Below are 20,543 nucleotides of genomic sequence, written 5' to 3' on the forward strand. Positions count from 1 at the left end.
ACCTTATAACCTGCTCTATGCCATTACTATTTAAAATCTTACAAAAATAAAAGCATAGCCCTGGCCAGTGTGGCTCAGTTGATTGGAGTGTCATCCCATAACCGAAAGGTTGTGAGTTTGATTCCCAGTCAGGACACATGCCTCGGCTGCAGGTTTGATGTCCGCTTTGGGTTCCATTCCAGGTGCGTAGGGGAGGCAACTGATGGCTGCTGCTTCTCATACTGTTGTTTCTTTCTCTGCCTCCCTCTCTGTCTCTCTCTAAAAAGTAGTGAAAAAATGTCCTCAGGTGAGGGTAAAAAATTAGAAATAAAACCATATCAGAAACCCACACACGTGCACTTGCTTGGATCAGGGGTCAGCTAATGATCTGCCTGACCTTGTTTGTCTGGGCTTGCTTTCTGAGCGCAGAGTGTGCGGGAACATACCGCTTTGCCATTTCATCCTTTTTACCCTGAGGCCAAGCCCCCTGCCACAGCTGCTTAGGAGGTGGAGGTCTTCTCTGGAGGTCACCTAATGAAATCGGGAGCTGTCTCCTTAAGAGAAGATTACTCCGGTAAATAAAAAAGCGCCCTGGAAACCATGGCTCAGGTGGGCATGCTGAGGACATGCAGCCAGTTTCCACCCCAAAGAGAAAACAGTCATGGGCGCCTGGGCTGGCGAACCTTCTGTGGCTGCCCCTCCCTCCCTTCCTCCCTCCTTCCTTCCCTCCCTCCCTTCCTCCCTCCTTCCTCCCTTCCTTCCTCCCTCCCTCATTCATGCAGCGCTGTGGGAAACCAAGCTGTGAAGTGGGAGTTCACAGTGTTTTCACTCTCACAATATAGCACCTTGGCCTCACATGAAAAGAAAAATTTAAATTATACTGGAGGTTGAAAAAAAGATTTTTCACCTTTTTTTTTTTTTTTGGAAATGTTGCCAGACCCCTTTAAAACGGATTGCCATATTCCAGACTCTTTGTGAATCACACCGTGCCATACTGGGTATGGGTTTGCTCAGGGGCGTAAGCCTTGAGTAATGACACACGAAAAATCAGGGAGATGACATGAATGTGACAGCTGCTCGTCTGCTGTCAGTCATCTTCTCACCAGAGAACACGGCCCACTCATTCTGATATGTGGCACCTCAAAAGATTTCTTGCCAAGCAACAAAGTATCCTGGAGGGATATCAAGGCCCCACTGGTTTTTATTTAAAAGTTATTAGTTAAGGCCTCAAAGACATGCAAGAAACAGTATATGAAAACGCCTATTTCTGCTAGCAGTCGATGGGTCTTCCCCGAAGTGATAAAAATCACTGTTCTCCCGTTGGGAGCCATGGGAAGAATCAAGGCATTGTACAGATTACTTAAAATTCCACTGTGCCCACACCATTTGGCCGAAGAATGCTAAGAATCTGCAGCTGCGGCTCCCACGAAAGGTTTGAAAGGTTCCTAAAGGGGCAGCAGCTGCCACTTAACACACAGCTGTTGTTAATTTGAAGATTTTTAATTGCCTTTGTGTCAAGATTTATTAAATAACATTTTCGAGGACCCAAAACTGTAATAGTTGTATTAGTAGGTGGGTGAAAGAAGAGAAATAACTGGAACTCAGCATTTTGGCCTTGTCAGTCAAGTCTGAAAACATCTTTTCCACGGGACCGGCTTCCGGCCATCCCTGGAAGAGTTTCTGGGTGGGTCTGGTCCCGGAAGCCCTCGTGGTCTCTGCAGGAGTGCGCCCCCCCGGCCCCACCCCGTTCCCCTTACACGGGTACCTGGAAGCACCCCTTCCTGAGCGGCCTTCTTGCATTCCCACACTCTCCGATTCAGTTGGCTCAGCAGACAGGAGCCGCGGTGCTTGGAGTGGACGCAGCATTACCGGGCCGTCTTCTGCTCCTTCTAAGTGGCTGGCACTGTTTTGACAGCCTCCGGTTCCCTGTGGCATCTACCCGTCTACCCGAAGCCAACCTTCCCTCCTTGGCTAAGAGCAGCTGTGGGGATGAGCAGAAGGTAGAAAATGTGGGCTTTAACTTTACTTTCTGCCAAGGCAAAGGAGAGGGAATGAGAGGCCCTTCTACTAATGAGAAACACAACTAATGTCCCTCAAGAGAGAAGTTGCCAAACGTCCACAGAAAGCAGCTTTGAATACGAAGAGAGGCAAGCCAGGAAAATTGGACAATAAGTCATAAATCCTCACTACCATACTAAAATCTCAATCATGTTGTGCATTTTCAAGGTTCAACCTTCCCCTTGACAGGAAAACCTCAATTCAGGTGGCATTTATGGAGCTCCTACTGTGTGCGAGGCGCTGTGCTAGTGAGGGACGTGGAGACCAAGTGTAAGACGGGCCAAGGGCACCCAAGTGCTATGTAAACCACTCACTCCACCAGAGGTGAGGGTGGGAGGGCCCATGTATGGCAGAAGGATGACCAGGAGGAAGGAAGCGACTTCCAGGCTGAGGACCTTGAAGAGCAAAAGTACAGTGGCCTGGAAAAACATAGTTTATTGAAGGGACAGTATGTGGTCGGACATGACAGCATCGGAGAGATCAAATGCAACTACATTCTGGGAGGTTGGCTGTCCCTCTGGGGGTTGGATTCTGTTCTGTGGGGAATGTGAAGCTATTAAATGCTATGGAGCTGGGAAGTGATACGCTTTTCAAGCAAACAGTCCTGCCGGCCGGTCTGCTGGACTCCAAGCCTCTCAAACTCTCGCCCTGCAGAGCAGAATGATGGCCAAGTTCGTGAGCTTGAGGCCCCGAGCTCTGCCACAGCAGGGAAGGGAGCAGGGGTTGCCTGTGAGCCGGCATCCTGGCTTCAAGTCCTAAATGTGCTACTTACCAGCCTGAGCCACTGGAGCTCATTTCTCTGAGTTCATTTGTCTTTGCTTCCCCATCTGTAAAATGGGGATAATAATAGTGCCTGACTCTTAAGACTATTTTAAATTAATACACGTGAAATGCTTTGAGTAGTGACCAGTACCACAAGCTCCTGACAAAGGTTGCCGATTATTATTATCCGGTGTAAAATCTTAAAACTTAGCAACTAGTTGAAGTGGGAGAGGTAAGGGGAAGAGCCAAACATGTAATGTTCATCAAAGGAGTATGGTAGATAATCAGAATTCATAATAATAACCAGAAAACAGCAGAAAATCTCATTAAGGGACATTACACAATAACTGGAGAATCTTCAAAGCTGTCAAATGAAGGAACTCTTGCAAACTGAAGGCGACCAGAAGGGCAAGACAATGAAAGGCAACGCACGACTTAGAACTTGATCCACTGGCTTTAAAGGACACTGGGACGACTGAGATAACTCCACTGAAGTTCAAAGGGCGTCTGCAGGTGTAGTTACGCAGAATCGTGTGCTTGGTTCCTTTTTCGAAGGAAGTGACCCCATAGTGTTCTATAGTGACGAGGCATCCGTCCAACAACTTTTCCTCAAATGTTTCAGAAAGCTTTTTGTACTCTGCTTTAAGTCTTCTGTGACTCTGCGGTTTGTTTGGAAGTGAAAGGAGTTTTAAAAATGAAGAGCTGGCATTTGGTGAGCACTCACTCTTTAGTGGGCGCACAGGCAGATTTGGTTCCCCAGGAAACGTCTCTGACTTGGATCTCTACCAAAAGGGGGTCCTGCGGGCCTCCGAGAGCCTGCTGCCACCTCAGCTCCCCCCTCCCTCCGCCCCAGTAGACCACCCATGGTGACTGCTTGCTGGTCTGTAACCACTGCCCCACCCCCCCCCCCCCACTCCCGCCCCTGCCCCCAGCACAGTGAGCTCTTTGAGGGCAAGGACTGGAACCCATTCTCCATTGTACCCACAGCTCCCGGTAAATCAAAAGTGCATGTTACCTGTTTAATGAAGGAGGCACTGAAGCTTGCCCACCGTGGTGAATGCAGTTGAAGGTGACACCAGACTTAAGGATGCATGTGTGATGCCTGACTTCTTCTCTAGGTGGCCCGGGCTCCGGCAAAGGCACGCAGTGTAAAAAGCTGGTGGAAAAATATGGATTCACCCACCTCTCGACCAGTGAACTCCTGCGCAATGAGCTGCTGTCCGAATCTGAGAGAAGCAGGCTGATCAGAGACATCATGGAGCGCGGGGACCTGGTGCCCTCAGTAAGCAGCCGCTGCCTCCCCGGGGTGGGGTGGGGGAGGCACGGTGTTGTGCTGCGTTCAGTCGGAGCCGCTGCCACAAAGACACCCAGAAGGACAACGGCTGCATCTGTTTCTCCCTGAGGTAGCAGACCAGAGACGGGCAGGTCTGTGTTGTCTGGGCCCAGGTTCCTGCAGTCTTGTTGCCCTGCCAGCTCCCTGAATATTAGCCTCTTTCAGATTTTCCCCCCAAACTGGTTCCCACTTTAGAATTAAAATCTTTAAAGCAGAGTTGAGCCTGGTACAAGAGAGCCTAGAATTACAACCCTCTGTAAAACAAAAAATAAAGTTTCTATTATTTGGGGGAGTACAATAGCATTATCTTGAAATTTGGTATCTTCCTTGTGTAATTTAAGTAAAGAATATGTATCTTTTTATGTATCATCTTTTATATACTTTTTTTCTTTTCAAGTCACCATCCATCTCTGAGAAGCTGGATGCCAAGAGGAACAAAAACATTCATTCTGCCACACTAAGTCCCAGGGTCTCTCTGTCCTCGGGCCTGGGCAGTGCAGTCCCCACTGGCCAGCAGAGCTCTGCTTCCTCCTCTGCCAGCTGCGGTCTGCTTCCCACCTGGGAGGCAGAATGGCCCTCAGGAAAGAAAATGAACCATTGAGGTTGCCTCGAGCCACTTCCCTGTGGCCACTCTCTTCTCCCTCCAGTCTTTTCACAGCAGACAGAATGATTTCTTGAAAGTACTATCAAATTGTGTCGTTCCCTTCCCCAGAACCTTCCAGTGGCTCCTCACCACACTTAAAATTAAATCCAGAGTCCCTCCTGTGGGCCTGGCCTGCAGCTCCCTCTCCAACACTGTTTTCCGCCTCTCACCTCCTGCACACCCACCCAGCCACTGTCTTCCTCCTTGCTCCTCCCACTGGCCAGTCTGTTCCTGCCACAGGGGCTTTGCACTTGCTCTTTCCTCTGCCCCAGGTGCTCTTTACAGAATCACATAGCTGCTCCTCTGCTGCATCTAGATCCCTACTTTACCATCGCAATTGATCAGAGAGGCCTCCCTAACCACCCCGTATCTCTTACCTCTGCTTTAATTTTGTTCCTAGCGGTCCTCTCCAGCTGACTCTTTTTATGTATTTATTTGTTCATCTGTTATCTGTCTATCTCACTAGAACATCAGCTTCCCAAGGAGTTAATTCACCACTATCTAGGGATGGTTTCTGACCACCCCTGTGTCCGTTGCAACCTCCAAGACCCTGCCAAAGCCAGGGAGCCCGGGAGCAGAACCCCTCCCACCCATGCAGCCAGGTGCACTGTTCCTGTATCCATCCCCACCCTTCCCCGTAGCTCAGGTCAGATCAAAGATTTTGACCGAATGTGATATTGCTAGAAAATGCGTTTTCATATTTCCTGGAAGTCTCAAGTTAGTGGGTGTCAACTTTTATAAAATATTTACTGGGAAAAAAAGTCAACAGTAAAATGCATTTTCTACCATGTTTTGCCTAGTTTTAAGCTGCCATTATGTCTCATTGATGGGGTGCTAGCATGCGAAGTGTGACCACGTGTTTTATGTCACCAAAGATGCCATTATTTTAAAACACCCCAGTAAAAGTAACAAGTACAAACATACCAGACAGAAAAAAACACCAGCAATTACATTGTGCCCAGCACCGATTGTAAGATACCTGCCAATTTCACAGACACTAGAATGTGGGTTGGGAGAGAGTGAGACTTAGAATTGAGGACAGAGCGTACGTTGCTGTCTGCTGTCGGTCTTGTCTGAAGCTTTCGCGCTTGCCCTGTGGCACTGGAGACCCAAGGCAATGCCGTGTTGTCGGGGGAGAGTCAGGCCCTGACCGCCGTCCCTCCGCTGCAGGACATCATTCTGGAGCTGCTGAGGGAGGCCATGGTGACCAGCCTCGGCCGCACCCGGGGCTTCCTGGTCGACGGTTATCCGCGGGAAGTGAAGCAAGGCGAAGAGTTCGGGCGGAGGGTGAGTGTTGCTTCGGGGATTATCCCGGAAGAAATACGTGGGATTTCACTGAGGTTGGGAGAGAAATTCAAAATTGTTGTCCCAATTACATGAATAAAACTTTCAGTTATAAATGGCAGAAACTCAACATCAAGTAGCAAAAAGGAAAAAGAGGGAAGAGGTGGTGATGGTGGAGTTATCGTCTCGAGTAACTAAACCATTGAGGAATGGTTCCCACTGCACTGGAACTATTAAAATTGGTTCATCAGTTGTCTGACTTTTTCTAGTTCTTGGACTGACTTTCCTTTCTGTTGGCCTCATTTTCTCCTGGTTCCAGGCTTCTCTTCCACCATCTAAGTTACGTCCCAGAAAAGTGTTTCTATTTGCCAAAGGGCCCAACAAAAAGACCCAGGGCTGCGTTTTTCATTTTCCTGATTCCTAGGTCATGGGTCCATCACCGAACCAATCACTGAGGCCAAGGGGAAGGGGGGAGGGCCTATGATGGACCCTCCGGAAACGTCCTGACTGCAGACTGGAGGCCCGGGCAAAGATTGGAGGAGAACGGGCACCGCACCTGAACCACACTTACTGAGAAGGGGGAGGGAAATAACCCAAAGGAAAATAGGAGTGTTCTCAGAGGGAAGCAGGGGAATGGATGTTGCCAGGCAGAATCAAGGACATGCACCGCTGCAGCCTCCCACCACCGCCCTCCCTGTCCGCCAGGGGGCGCCACTCACAGGAGTGCAGCGGTAGGGGAAAACCGTTTCGTTATCAATTATTAAACCTGCGCTGTGCTGGGTCCTTTACACTTTACACACATCACCCCTAATTTTGCAAAGTCCAGTCGAGAGGAAGACAATTGTCCTATTTCTCTAACAAAAACTTCAGTGCCTACAAGGGTTGATATTTATGTAACTATCTCTGCAGACTAGTTTTAAAACATTTTCAATATGTATTATGTCACTTGTTACATATATTTTTAATAACCTTTTAAAATAGAATAGGTATTTTCTTGCTAACAGCGATGAATTAAGCCCGAAGTGGTTCCCTGACTTGCCCATAGTCATACAGCTGGGACGCGGCAGCTGCTGCTCAGACCAAGACTCCGGGCCCATCCGCATCCATCCAACACTGCCACACTGACTAAGGTGGACCGTATTCATATGTCCCTGGGGGTTGTTTCACCTCCTTCTGACCTTCTATTGTATTTACCTTCCTCAGATCGCATGTAAATGTTTAGAGGAAGAGGACAGTTGCTCACCTTCCCCTAACCAGAGTCAAAGAAAAAAATTCCCTGGCTCAGTTGGCAAGAAGGGGCCCGAACCCCAACGGGCTGCCCCTGGGCTCCAGAGCCCCCATCGGGGTGGGGCTGGGGGGCGGGGGCGGACGTGGGCAGCAGAGCCCGAGACTACAGCGCTTCCGAGTGTAGCTGGAAAACAAGTTTAAAAAATAATAAATGATTTTAAAACAATCTCCACAGCCACTGTACAACAACTCCCTATTTTCCCCTTCCCTCAGCCCCTGGAAACCTCCCGTCTACTTTCTGTCTCTGAATTTGACGGTTTAATTCTCAAATAAGTAGAACCGGACAGTTTTATCTTTTTGTGGCGGGCTTATTTCAATCAGCATAATGTCCTCCAGGCTCATTGGTGTTGTAAGAATGGGTCAGAGAAGAAACCTAACTAGGACTTTGAGGTGACAAAGGGTTATCCACAGGAGGACTGGACAGTTTCAACCAGAGCCAAAATTCACGATGCCACTGGAAAAAATACACGTGTGGCCACTTCCTTACTGAGCCGGTGACCTTCAGGAATACCTACCAAAACAGCCTTTCACGTACTACTGTGAGATGTTTGCAAGGATCGAGTGTGATATGAATTTGTCCCTGGGTACAGTAAATTTAGGAGATTCTAATATCAGTTCGGCTTGTGTGAGAGAGAACACGTACAACCCTCTAAAACAAGCTCATGTTTTAAACTGGACCTGAAGAAAAAGATGCTACAAACACCGAATGAGCTGTTATTGATTTATTTATGCCCTACAGGGGCCCCGGCATTTGTACAGCCCCCTCCAAATTAAAGGCACATAATTAATTTGAAGTTTGGCAAAGACAAACATCTGATCTTAATGTTTCTTGTACACTCATCAAGCATGCAACTATGCTTGAAGCCGTTCAGGCCTGTGATTGGTTTTAACCAGTCTACGGACAGCTCGCCGGCCTTTCCCTGTCACGGAGACTGGCGTGCCGGATGCATGGGGCCATCTGTTGCCAAAAAGAAATGCAGTTCAATTATTTAGGCTGACACTTTGCATACCTATGGCTGAGTTCTCTGAGGTGTAAGAGCCTTTCAGGATTTACGTACTTGGCTTACTGTACATGACATAGCAAACTACAGCTATGTCCACAGTCCAGGGCCAACTCTGTATGTGATTTCTCTATTGTCGTCCTGTCTTCTATTTCCAAGGCTGTTTTTTTCCCTCCATTGAATTGATCTGTGCCTTCTGTGTCCAACATTAGGGGAGGGCAGGGTGTCAGCAGGGCTGTGTGTGTATGAGAGACAGACAGACAGACAGACAGAGACAGAATATGAACGGGAAGCTGGATTTTGTAACCACCATCCCATCTACCACCCCACTTCAGAAACTTCAGTTATAGTGCCTGTATTCAGAGCCTGGCTTTGTAACTAACCAGCAACTTCTCGAAATTCACATAGCTCAATTTCCACTTCTGTGAAGTGTGGATTGAAAATAGATTCCTCTGTGCTTGTTGGGAGGATTGGGTGGAATCGTTGAAAAGTGCCTTACACGTGTATAAGCCTGTATATGGTATTCAAAAAAATTGTTACAGTTTTATTTTCAAAATTATTAGTATTTTGTGACTATGGAAATAAAAATTATATAGCTATGAGGCAATTCAGAAATGTATAAAATATAAAATAACTAATCAGCACAGATAACACCTATTCACATTTTGATGTATGTTGTTCCAGCATTTGCTCTACCTATTTCGATATAGTTATAATCATATAGAGTACATAACCAACGGAATAATAGCTGTTATTTTGTGAGCATTTAAAATGTACTCGGTGCTGAACTAGACATTACACGTCCTTTTATAGATCTTTACAACCCTATTCAGTGGGTATTATTATCCCCACTCTTTAGATTCTTATCCTGTTGCGGAGGGGCGTGTGCTTAGCCTCGCTCCCTAGTGTGAGATTGGAAAGCTTTTCTGTATTAAGCCAGCATTTTACTCAGCAACAGCCAAACTAAACACATATTAACAGAAGTGAAGTGCATGAACTTGCTCTTGGCTTTTCCCTCCCAGGAGCCCCTTAGCCGAAATGCTGCCCTCAGCCTGAATATGACGGTCATTTTTCTGGAGGTGGGAACAATGGCATTACTCTCCCTCAGCCTGACTACTCTTAACTGTCTCATATAATTTTTCATCTGCAGAATCAGTGATTCTGTTTATAAATGTGTGTGTGGTAAGCTTCAGAATGAGCTATTAGCAAAAAAAAAAAAAAAAAAAAGGTTATGAGCATGGCCATGGGATATTCTACTTGGTGTGTTGTAGTTGTTTAAAATTGTGGGGAGCCTTGAAGACCCCTTGGGACTTTCCACTTGAGATTTGCTGCTCTCTTCATCTGACTCTTGGTTGTTTATGGAACTTGGAACAGGGCAATGGCAGTGCAGAGGGCAGAAGTTTCAATGGCGGTGGGATGGTGTCATTATGATCAGGGCTGTGTGTTCAGGAATGCTGGAATGACCCAGACACCCCTCCTCCAGGGGGGTTCCCCAGGGGAATATGGCTCAGGGTGAGAGCGTGTGGGAAGGGGCACGCCGCTTCATCATTAGCCAGGGGCCCACAGTCCCCAGGGCAGGGACTGGCGAGTGTGCTGGAGCACTGGCTTGGGCTAAAAGCGTGGCTGGGCCTCTGCCTCCTTCTTAACCCAAGCTGAAGCCCTGGCCAGGTCGCTCAGTTGTTGGAGCATCATCCTGATACGCCAAGGTTGTGGGTCTGATCCCAGTTAAAGCACATAAAAGGATCAACCAACGAATGCTTAAATAAGTGGAACAATAAATCCATGTTTCTCGCCCTCTCTCTCTCATCAATAATGAAATAGAAATATAAAAAAATAAACCAAAATTGACCACCAGGGGCTTTTACAGTTTAAAGGGATGAATATATTGCCAGGCCCACACTAAATAACATTAGCTCACATTCATGTTGTAACAGGCCAGGCACTTGACTTACATTAACTCATTTACTCCTCAAAATCACACTACTGAGGTAGAAACCATTGCTATTCTCATTTTAAAGTGAGGAAACAGAGGCATACAGAGGGAACAGGATGGCTGTGACTCTCAACAAGAGAGTTCCTGGAGGGCACAACGACCCTGCCCACTGGCAAACACGGTCTAGCCGGAGTCCCCACTGAATCAGGAGAAGACTAAGGTGGGGTCAGAGGAGAGCAGGGTAAACTCCCCCTCCCGCTCAACCTGCTTGAATTACCCAGGCGAAGCCATTAGACCCGTCACTGAAGCTGACCTCCCCCTGGTGGCTGCTCCATGAGCCAAGGCAAATGCTCGCCCCAGCTAGACCCCGGGAGCCAGCGCCCACAAAATAAAACAAAATGGCCCTGACACCACCCTCTTCCTTTCTGACATCCTGCCCTCCTCTCCTGGCTGCACTTGGCCCACCAGTCATCTGGCCTGTGCCCCATTCTGAAAGCTCTGGTGCCTCCCACTAGGATAAAGTCACTGCCTTTGGAGTCACACACAACTGGGTCAGGACCATCACCAGTGGGTTAGGCCTCTGTCACGCTGGGCAGGTTAACCTCTGTGAACCTCCATTTCCTCTTCCTTAAAGTGGAGATGGTGCCTCCTAGCTGGGTGCTGAAGGAGGGACGGGTGTTAAGCCCTTAGCTGCTGAAATGTTGCTGGTGGCATCTTAGCCACACTTGTGCCCCAACAGAGGTCCCCTGAATACTCAAAGGTCAGAGAGAACCCAGCGCTGCTGTGGCAGAATTCCAGGGACACAGCCAGGTGATGTTGGGGCCAGGGAGTTGTCCCCAAGTCCTTGATTCATTCAGACAAGGGCAGGGTTCTCCGCTTTCCCACTTGGGCGATGTAGAGGCTGGCTACACCCGGTGGAAACGGAGGCGGAGCTGGGAATCGGAGAGCTTCTCCAAAAGACTTTCAGTAACTATCAGAGTGCTTTGAAAAATAATGAAGCGGTATTTCATTTGAACATTTCAAAAAATTTTAGGCATTAAAAACATCAGTGGTACAGGCCACTTCCAAATGGAATGACTGCTCAATAGCTTTTATATGTAGGAAGGGAGTGCTGAGTCCAGGAGACACTTCTTAGTACAAACCCCATAGTCTCAGCATAAGCACAAGGCTTGGTAGAGCAGCTTCCCAAGCAGTTGTTGTGGGAAGAATCACCTGGAGATCTTCCCAACTGCGGACTGATTCAGTAGGCCCGGGACCGTGCCTGAGACTGCATTTCTAATAAGCTCAGCTTCCAGATGTTACCCGCGCTGCTTGTATAAGGGCCACAGTTTGAGAATCAGTGTGAGGAATCTATCTCTGCCTCCCGTGCTTATTTTGGTCCAGTGGGTCATTTGCTGAGAGCTCCTGCTCAGGTACACATTATCTCCCTGTGTATTTGCGTGAGTCCCTGATTATCTTCTCTGTCATCACCAACGGCCTGAAAACTCCCCCAATTAGAAAAATCGCCTGGTCTTCTCCCGCAGCCCCTACCAGAAATTGCTGCAGGGAGTCAAACTCTGTAACTGAACCCTAGGCGGCCTCCCAAGCTCGCCCTCTGCTGGTGAACAAAGGTCATTTTTTCCCCAAACCTTCAACCTGCCCTTTGTACAGAAGTTTCATGACATATTCCAGAGGTTCATTTCACTTGTCTAGATTTGGGGGAAATTTCCTTAAAGTAAATCCATCAGGGGGGAGATACGTATGATCAACACTTACTAGCATCTTACCATTCTGTGTGTTACCTGAATCCTCCCCACCCCAACTTTCTGCAGTGGGGTGGGAAGTATCCATGTGTTGCTCAGAGCCTGATCATTGCAAGGTCAGGAGGAAGTGACAGTTTCCTTTGATCCAGGCTTGGGGCCGACAGTGGAGACAACACAGACACAAATGTCAGGAGCAAAGGACATTTCAGAGAAGCATGGAGCGATGGGGAGACTCGTGCTACTGATCATGTTGTCAGTATTCATTCATTAAAACATTTTAAAATCACCTACCAGTTTTACGCTAGACTTGGGACCAAGTCTAGAAGCTGAGCGCTTCTAATCCCCACACACAGAGAGACTGTAGCCTACCAGGGGAAAATAAGCATAATAGCTAATACTTACTGGGTTTATACAATCAGACAGTGGCATACACGTCTGGAGCCGGGGCTGGGATGTCTAAAACAGACAAGGACTGCACAGGCATCTCTGGCCACGTGGCCCCTGACCACATGGCTGGGTGGTGCTGCCTCACTCACATCTTAGCAGTCAGAATGGCTGGACATCTTGGATGGCAGTCGACCAGGCAGAAACTGCAAAATTTATTAGGATCTTGCATGTAAAAGCATACCACATGCCCGGGTTGTGGGCCAGGTCCCCAGTAGGGGGCGCACGAAAGGCAACCACATACTGATGTTTCTCTCCCTCTCTTCCTTCCCCTCTCTCTAAAAATAAATAAATAAAATATTTTTTAAAAGCATACCACATCAATTGCACTGTATTCTGTTGGTCAACACAGTTACAGTTCAGCTGAGATTCAAGGTATGGCCTCTGTGTCAGTAGGGGAGGAACAACTGATGAAGACCATCTCAGAGACAAGTCACCACACCAAAACTTGACCCCGAGCAGCCCAGCTCAAACCAATGTGTGCTCAGGAGTTATGCTGTACTAACCCCCACTTAACGCAGACACGGTTGCACTATACGCCGCTGGCATCGGTAGGGTAACGTGGGAGTCAGAGGTAGAAGCGATAAGCTCCGCCTCAGTAGGTCGGAGAAGGCTTCGGAAAGGACACACCACACACACGTGCACATGCCCCTCCCCCTAGTGCGGAGAATAGACTGTGGCCACCTCGGCTCGCCTTTTATGTAGTCCCTGCATTATGGGACGTGGCAAAGGCAAGAGACACCTCTGAGGCATCACGGGAAACCACGGACTTGGAAATAAGGAGCCACCGAGTCCAGTCCCAGCTCTGCCACGATGTGGTTCTAGGACCTCAAAAGGAATCGGAAGGCCATGAAAGGGGAGAGGAGGGAGGCCTGGTCCTGCCCGGAGCATCGCAGGATGGAATCTCTGACCGTGTCGTGCTCCCCACCCCCAGGTCGGAGACCCGCACTTGGTGATCTGCATGGACTGCTCGGCAGACACCATGACCAGCCGCCTTCTCCAGAGAAGCCAGAGCAGCCCGGGCGCAGACAGCACCGCCACCATCGCCAAGCGCCTGGAAGCCTATTACCGGGCAGCCATCCCCGTGATTGCCTACTACGAGAAGAAAACGCGGCTGCACAAGGTAAACCATTTCCCTTCCCCCTCCACATGAGCCAGTTCCCTTTTTTTTTTTTTTTAGGTGAAAAAACCAGGACAATTTTAGTTAAGGGAACTGGGAATTAGAACTGCACAATTTAGGCCAAAATATGGGTCCCTTACTCTTTTCACTTCTGTTATCAATCAAAATTAAATATTTTTCAACATATGGACTATGAAGTCTGGTCGTACAATTTTCACAGCTGCCATTATAATTGCTGAAAACAACTCCTTTTTCCAAAAAAAAAGAGTGAGGAAGATGGGAAGGCGGGGGAGGCATCAGTTCTGCCTTCTAGACCTGAGCTGAACAAGATGATCTAAAAGATCTCTTCTAGATCTAAGGTTCAATGACTTTGAACTTCTAGATTTTTACACAGTTCATCATTGGCACTTGTCTCCTTGCCTCGATGTCTTGCAATAACTGTTACTGAAAGAAGCAGTATACATACGGGGCCAGGAGAGCATGTAACTAGGAAAAGCAGTGAAGATACTGTGGGGGAAATGGGTCGTATCCACTTAATGGTGCCAAGTCACCACTGTCATGAATCTGGGGAAGCTACAGAACCCCATTCTTTCACTCATGTAATAAACATGAATCAAGCACCTCCTATGGGCGTCCATCGCCTAGTGGTTTGGATGCAGCTAATAAATGCAGTTCCTGCCCGCAAGAGCTCAGAGCTCTAGTAGGGGATAGAGACAAACCTGTGATCACAGCAGGGCGTCCAGACAAGCACCAGGTGATTTACAAAGGCCCTTTAACCAAGTCTAAGCAGGAAGGAAAGGCATTGTGGGAGGTCCACCAGGTCGACCCTTGAGGTGGAGGGAGATATAAGGGGAGCAGGCAGTCCCCATGGAAGGATCTCCCTGCGAGACAAGTCAGGAGGGACAAGGAACTCAGCTTGGTTGTGATACAGACTGCCCAGGAAAAGAAGGGTAAGACACAGGGCTGGCAGGCTAGCAAGGGCCAGATCAGGATGAACCTTTAACTGTACTGTGGGCGGTGGGTGGTGGGAACTACAAGGGGCTTCCATTTGGAAAGCTCAGTCCATCAACCTTGTGGAGAACAGATCCCAAGAAGGTAAGGCTAGGAGACCACTGGGAGGCTAGAAAGGATTCCAGGCACAATATCCTGAGGCCCCCAAAGAACAATAGGGAGAATGAAGGTCTACTTCCCGCTGTTCATAAGAGACATCAATTCTTACAATCTGTATCTGAGGCAGCTGCAGCTGTCGATTCCTTGGGAGAAGGTGTTTGATAATGAATCCTCCATTTTCCAGAATTTAAGAACTTAACCCTGGATCTAGGCGTCTGAAAGGTGTCCCTTGATTTCACGCCGAGATGTCAAATATGTGGCAGGCGTTGCCAATCCATCGTTGCCAGGAAGCACGAATTTTCCTGCAGTACCCAGATGTGGCCTCAGGATGTTCTTAGCACAGCTCTTCAAGCAGCCCCTGTGGCTAGGACTTGGTGTGCAAACCGAAAGCTCTTTACTGTGCTTCGTGTAACCTCTGGTTGCCCCATAAAACAAAGACTTGGGTCTTTGAAAACAAGCAGACAAAAAATGCATTATACAAGAGCAAGGGCTTAAGCGTTCAGGGTTGTAAAGGCCTTTCCAAGGTTAGTGATTTCCATACTTTGTGCAGCCTGGAACATATGCAGAAATTATTCAGACAGAAGGGGATTTCTCCCACTTTGAAGATTTACAGAGGTGAAACAATCCCTAAATAATTCAGAGTTTAACCATTTTCATAGTCAGAAAATCCTGCTGCTCTTTCTCTTGCATTTTTCCAACCTAAATTCTCCACGCTCACAAATGATGGGCGCGTGGACACAGGGCTAACCGAGTTCTCAGACACAACTGAGTTCTGGAGACCTCAGAAATATCTAAGTTAGTGGGAAAGGAAGTTCCCAGTTCCATTTGGCTCATCTCTTCAGCTTCCCCTCCATCCTGGTGATGCTGGCAGTTGGGTCCGCAATGAGGTAACGTTTTGCAAATGTTTAAAACCGCTTTGTAAATATTTAAAACTTCTTCAGCCCCGACTCCAGTGCAGTATGGGCTCCCACCCTCAGGACTCCCAGGGGACCCTCCTGAGGAAGCTGCTGGGTCCCAGTGCCTCTGCCTGGCCCCATCCTCCACCAATGCAGCTGCAGAGTTTTAAAAAAACAAAACCAAACCAAAAACTTCCTCCCTACCTAGATAGTGAAAGGGAGGGTAGAGGATGGTGCCCAGGGAGGTGAGAATTGTTTGCAGGTGCCCCTGTGGGGTTTGCCAGTAGGTCAGGAGAGGGACAGGTGTGTTTTCCAGGGGACAAAGGGAAACCTCTCTTCCTTCCTGCTTCCTGGCCTCTGGGCTCCTGTCCAGTCTTCTTGCAACAGCTTAATCTCCCTCTGAATTCCAAGTGACAGTTTGTGTCTTGTTCCTGATGCTCTGTGGACTGTTAGCACTTCGTCCCTGTGTCACTGGTTACTAGGCCCAAAACAGTGCTGCTCACCACCCCTGGGGCTCTTGGATCATTAAAGGACGTCTCTTAAAACTAGATGGGGCTGATGAATGCAATTGGAGACACAGGTGGGGCAGATCAGTAGCTCGGCGAGACCGAGCCACCCTGTGGTCCAGCCGGGAAGAGACGACCCTGCACGAGCACGTCACTCTGGCCTCCATGGTGCCCGGTATGTCTTGGTGACTCCATCACCTGACACCCAGCCTAATGACAGTAAGCCCCTTTGGCCCTGAGCTATCCAAAAAAAAAAGTGCAATGCAATTCCAAACAAAAGTAAAATGTGAAAAGAGAAATTTCAAACAAAGGTAATTTTAAAAAAGCAAAGCAGAATTTGTACAGCTACTGCCTCATTCCTTATGTCCTTATAATGCCATCATCATTCAGTGACATCAGAACGTCTCTTAACATAAACCAAGGGACAGCGGCCTGTGTGATACCGACAGATCCCCTGGGTGTGCGGCCGTTTCCCGCTCTCTCACAGGGCCAGCTTTGCCCAGCATCTGACAGCGTTAGAGCAGAACGCCTGCCATCCAGCCCCTCTCTGCCCGCACTCAGGGCAGACAGCAGTCATCACCTGCGGCGCCTCTTTCCCACCCAGTCTGCATGCTGCCTCAGTATCAGTGTGGAAACTCAACGCGGCAGTGCGACAGTCACACCCAATTCACTGGAGTCAGCCTGTAAAAGAAGCTTTCCCCCCACCAAAATGAGAGAACTTGTTACTGAAAAAATAGTTGAAATGCGGCATGTCGGGATGAAAAGCACAATGACCGGCCAGAGTCCCTGGTAGGGAAAAGGTCAGCCTGGGAGTCACAAAGCCGGGGCCTGGCGGTGAAGGGGCTGTGTGCACCTGGGGGTCACTTCACCCTGCAACCTCTCAGCGACGCACCCCGAAACGAAAGGGACGGACCGATGCGGTCCACCGGGGCCTACCCCGCTATGATTCTCGGGAAAAAATATGCATTGTTTCCTTGTCATAAAAGTGACACGTACTGGTTTTAGGAAGTTAGGTCATCCCACCGCTCAGAGGAAACCATTCTGAAGTGTTTCCTCCAAAAGCATTTTTGCTGTGGATTTTCAAAACATGACTGCGGCCACAGACACATTACTTAGGGCTCCTTGGCTGTAAGGGGCAGGCAGCAGCTCCAGCTGGTGTAGCCCAAACCAAAACGTGATGATAGAGGTGTGCGACCCAAGGCGGAGACGCTGCAGGCCCCGCAGGCTGTGGGACCGGGCTCCCCGCTGCCTCTGACCCCCGTGTCTTCTCTTCGTCTCTGTCGTCTGGGTCTCTCCCTCCCTCCGGCCCAGGAGCCAGAACATGGCCACCCTGCTACTCCCACATTCACATGTCACCTCAGAAGTTCCAAATTCTGGAAATTTTCTGATTGGTCTTGCTTTGCTCAGGGTCCTCTCTCCTGTCCTTTAAGCCAAGGCCAGACACATGCGATCACATGGGGCTTTTTCTTTTGTTCTGTGGCTATTATTTTGAGTGAAAACTACATGTCAGATACTATTCTTGGTGCTGAGACACAGCGGTACCCACCCCCCCAACACACACACACTGAAAAGAGAAAAACAGACAAGGAAGTAAAATGATTTCTGATAAGATAAGCTCTGTATAAAACAAAATACAGTACGTGTTGCGAGTGGGTGTTTTAGGTGGTTGTCTGGAAAGCCTCTGAGGAGGCCACGCTTGAATTCAGAGCTGAGTGGGGTAAGCACATGTCCTAGGACTCTTCCCTTGGGACTGGGCGAGGGACAAGAAATTCCCAGAAGAGAAGGGTATGCTGTGAACTTGGGGGAAACCCAGACATAGCTATGTTCAGTGGCTTATACAAAGTTTTATAAATTGATATTTTAAACCTCTCTTTTTGCTAAATATGAAAGTAACCACTACTTCTTTTTTAAAGAAACAAACTAGAAAATTTAGGAATATAAAGATAAAAAACTATCCAGAATTCTTGCATCCAAAGATAGGCACTCACGAACATTTTTGATGCATTTTCTACATCTACTATTCTCTGTTTGTCTGTATGTGTTGCTCATGGTATAATTAGCCCACAAACATCCCAGGCCACTGATGAAGACTGCCTGATAACAGGTGATATCAGTCCCTGCATTACTTATAGTATTAACCGTTAAATAAATGAAAAGAGAGGCCAGTGACTCATTAAACATGCATTTTTCACATGCAGAAAATCAAGTTCTTTGGCAACCCTGGTTTTGTAAAGGAGAAAATAAACATATGGTTCAGCGATTCTCCTGCTGCAGTGTCACAACTCTGCGACTAGTTTAGCAGTTTTTAGTAAGTCCTGAAGCACTCCAGCACCGTCATCGTTCTGGGTGGTCATCTAACCTGACCGCAGACTACAGTGAGCTGAGGAGAGCAGGGCAGTTCCTGGTACTACGGTGAAAGGAGGGGAAGGCAGAAGGCACCGTAAGTGCTGGCCAGGTGGCTCAGTTGGCACAGTTGGTTGGAGCATCGTCCTATACCCTGAAAGGTTGTGGGTTTGATTCCTAGTCAGGGCACATATTTAGGTTTTGGGTGGTCGGGGCAGGTACCAGAGACAACTACTAGACGTTTCTCCCTCATAGCGATGTCTCTCTCTCTCCTGCCCCCCATACTTCCTCTTTCTAAAACCAATAAGCATATCCTTGGGTGATATGCTTCTTTTAAAAAAAGAAGAAGAAAGTACCCTAAAGTCAAATTTCACCCCTTGGATGTAAAATCCAATTGCAATCAACTGGATTCCTAAGTTTGGAGCCTAACATAAGTAAAAAAAAGCCCAAAATTAACTTCTTACCTTCAGTTCCCTGTACTTGAGTTCTTCATGCTGATTCTTCTTTCAGTTGGTTAAAGTCACTTCCACTCATTTTTAGTTCGGTGTCTCTGCAAACACCTGAGAATATCATTGTAGTGGCTTTACCTGCAAATGACAGTTTCATAATCTTTTTCTCTCAGTAATCAGTGAGCATTGCTCCGCTGTCTTCAAGCAGCTCGTGTGACAGAGGAAAGGCAAGGACAAACTTGGAAGTTCACTTTTTTCCCATCAGTATCTTTAGAGAAATTTTAAAAATTTTTTTCATGTAATTGAAAACTTGTGTCCACATATAAGTCTGCTTTCACTGATTTTTCACTGGCCTAGATTCATGTTTACCCCCCTCCCAAAGCATTCTGTACTTATCCTCTGACTTTTTGATCTACCCTGGTCTTTGTTTTCCCCCCAAATTCCTCAAAAACACAAAATTCGTGGGTCTCTTCTCTCTTCCTTCTACACCAGGCTCTGACCAATAGAAACGTTAAGGTGAGTCACAGACGTAATTTCCAGTTTTCTGGGAGCCACATTTTGAAAAATAAAAACAAACAGGGGACACTGACTCCGGCGAGTCTGGGAACCCGGTGTATGTCACCCTGACAGCGCATCTCAGTGCAGGGCGGCCCCCTTCGGGGCTCACTGGCAACGCACTGTGGGGACTTCCTTGCAGGGCACAGCTCTCCATCTGCTGTATAACCCTCTCCGTTATTTACTTTATTTTTTCAAAATTGTCAGTTATCTCCTTTCTAGGAGAAATCCTCAACTTGTCTTTCCTATTACCGACTCAGCTTTTCATACCGTCATTCCTGTTCTCCAGCTACCACCGTCAACTTCAGTTCTCGTGTGGGGTTTTTTGATTGCTCGCTTCTTTAACCGTAGCTTAGCCTTTCCATCCGCTGCCTTTCAGTCACAGTCTGTTCTCAGGCCGTGACTTCCTGCTCTTATTTCATAGCTGCCTGTGTAAGCTTCCCATGTCTGTGCGCTGTTCACAGTAACCACAGTAAACAGCAATCGTCCCCCTGTGTGGTCTCATGGCACTGTCTCTTTCTCCGCCTTTGAACTTATCATGCTGTTATAATTCTTTACTTTCTGTGGCTGCCAGTGGAAAATGAATTTTTACATCTGTCTCGTTCACAGCTGTACCCCATGTGTGCCGCACAGTGCCCAGTACACGTGGTGGGGGGCACTCAGTAAATACAGGGGGGTGCAAAAGGAGGTCTGTGGTTGTTTGTAAGGAAAGGAATACAATAATTACTCAACAGTAATGCAAGAATAAACTGTTTCATGTACTCTCAACTACAGACTTCCTTTTGCCCACCCCTGTATTTACTGTTGAGTATTCCAAATTTTTTATTTGAAATTTTTCCTGTTTCTGGTTTTTATGGTTTTCAGAGGTCTCCCTATCTTCTGAGTCACTATAGGTTTTCTTCCTTCAAAAACCTCAATTTGTCTTAAGTTGACTTACCATCTTGTCCTGCTTACATACTGCCGTACGACGAAGCACCCGGGACGCAGCTTCATCCCACCACAAACATGATGTGCACCCGAGCCTTCTGTGCATCAGGAATCTGGAAAAGGCACAGTGGGGACGGCTTCCCTCTGCGCCCCGGGGTGTGGGCTCCCGGG

The 20,543-nt window shown here is 47.9% G+C and overlaps 1 protein-coding gene and 1 long non-coding RNA gene across 5 annotated transcripts in view; one reads left to right on the plus strand and one right to left on the minus strand.

The window, feature by feature from the left end:
- AK5 (adenylate kinase 5) overlaps positions 1–20,543 on the plus strand; it is a 220,613-nt gene that overhangs the window by 188,396 nt on the left and 11,674 nt on the right. For both annotated transcript variants that reach the window (XM_037148132.2, XM_053655593.1), the window contains exons 11-13: positions 3,918–4,081; positions 5,946–6,062; positions 13,401–13,589. In XM_037148132.2, coding sequence (XP_037004027.2) covers positions 3,918–4,081; positions 5,946–6,062; positions 13,401–13,589 — 470 coding nt within the window. The remainder of the gene's footprint in view (positions 1–3,917; positions 4,082–5,945; positions 6,063–13,400; positions 13,590–20,543) is intronic.
- Positions 1,751–19,818, minus strand: LOC119051396 (uncharacterized). 3 transcript variants are annotated; one of them, XR_008389740.1, is made up of 5 exons: positions 19,716–19,818; positions 18,906–19,158; positions 3,815–3,955; positions 3,232–3,458; positions 1,751–1,960 (listed from the first exon to the last, which is right to left on the minus strand). It is a non-coding gene; the product is annotated as an uncharacterized LOC119051396 (long non-coding RNA). The 3 variants fall into 3 exon arrangements; XR_008389739.1 differs by having other exon boundaries at positions 3,140–3,458; XR_008389741.1 differs by lacking the exons at positions 1,751–1,960; positions 3,232–3,458; positions 3,815–3,955 and adding exons at positions 8,069–8,304; positions 8,405–8,582.

Source organism: Artibeus jamaicensis, unplaced genomic scaffold, assembly GCF_021234435.1.
Source record: "Artibeus jamaicensis isolate MK-2021 breed Jamaican fruit bat unplaced genomic scaffold, CSHL_Jam_final scaffold_1019, whole genome shotgun sequence".
Lineage (NCBI taxonomy): Eukaryota > Metazoa > Chordata > Mammalia > Chiroptera > Phyllostomidae > Artibeus > Artibeus jamaicensis.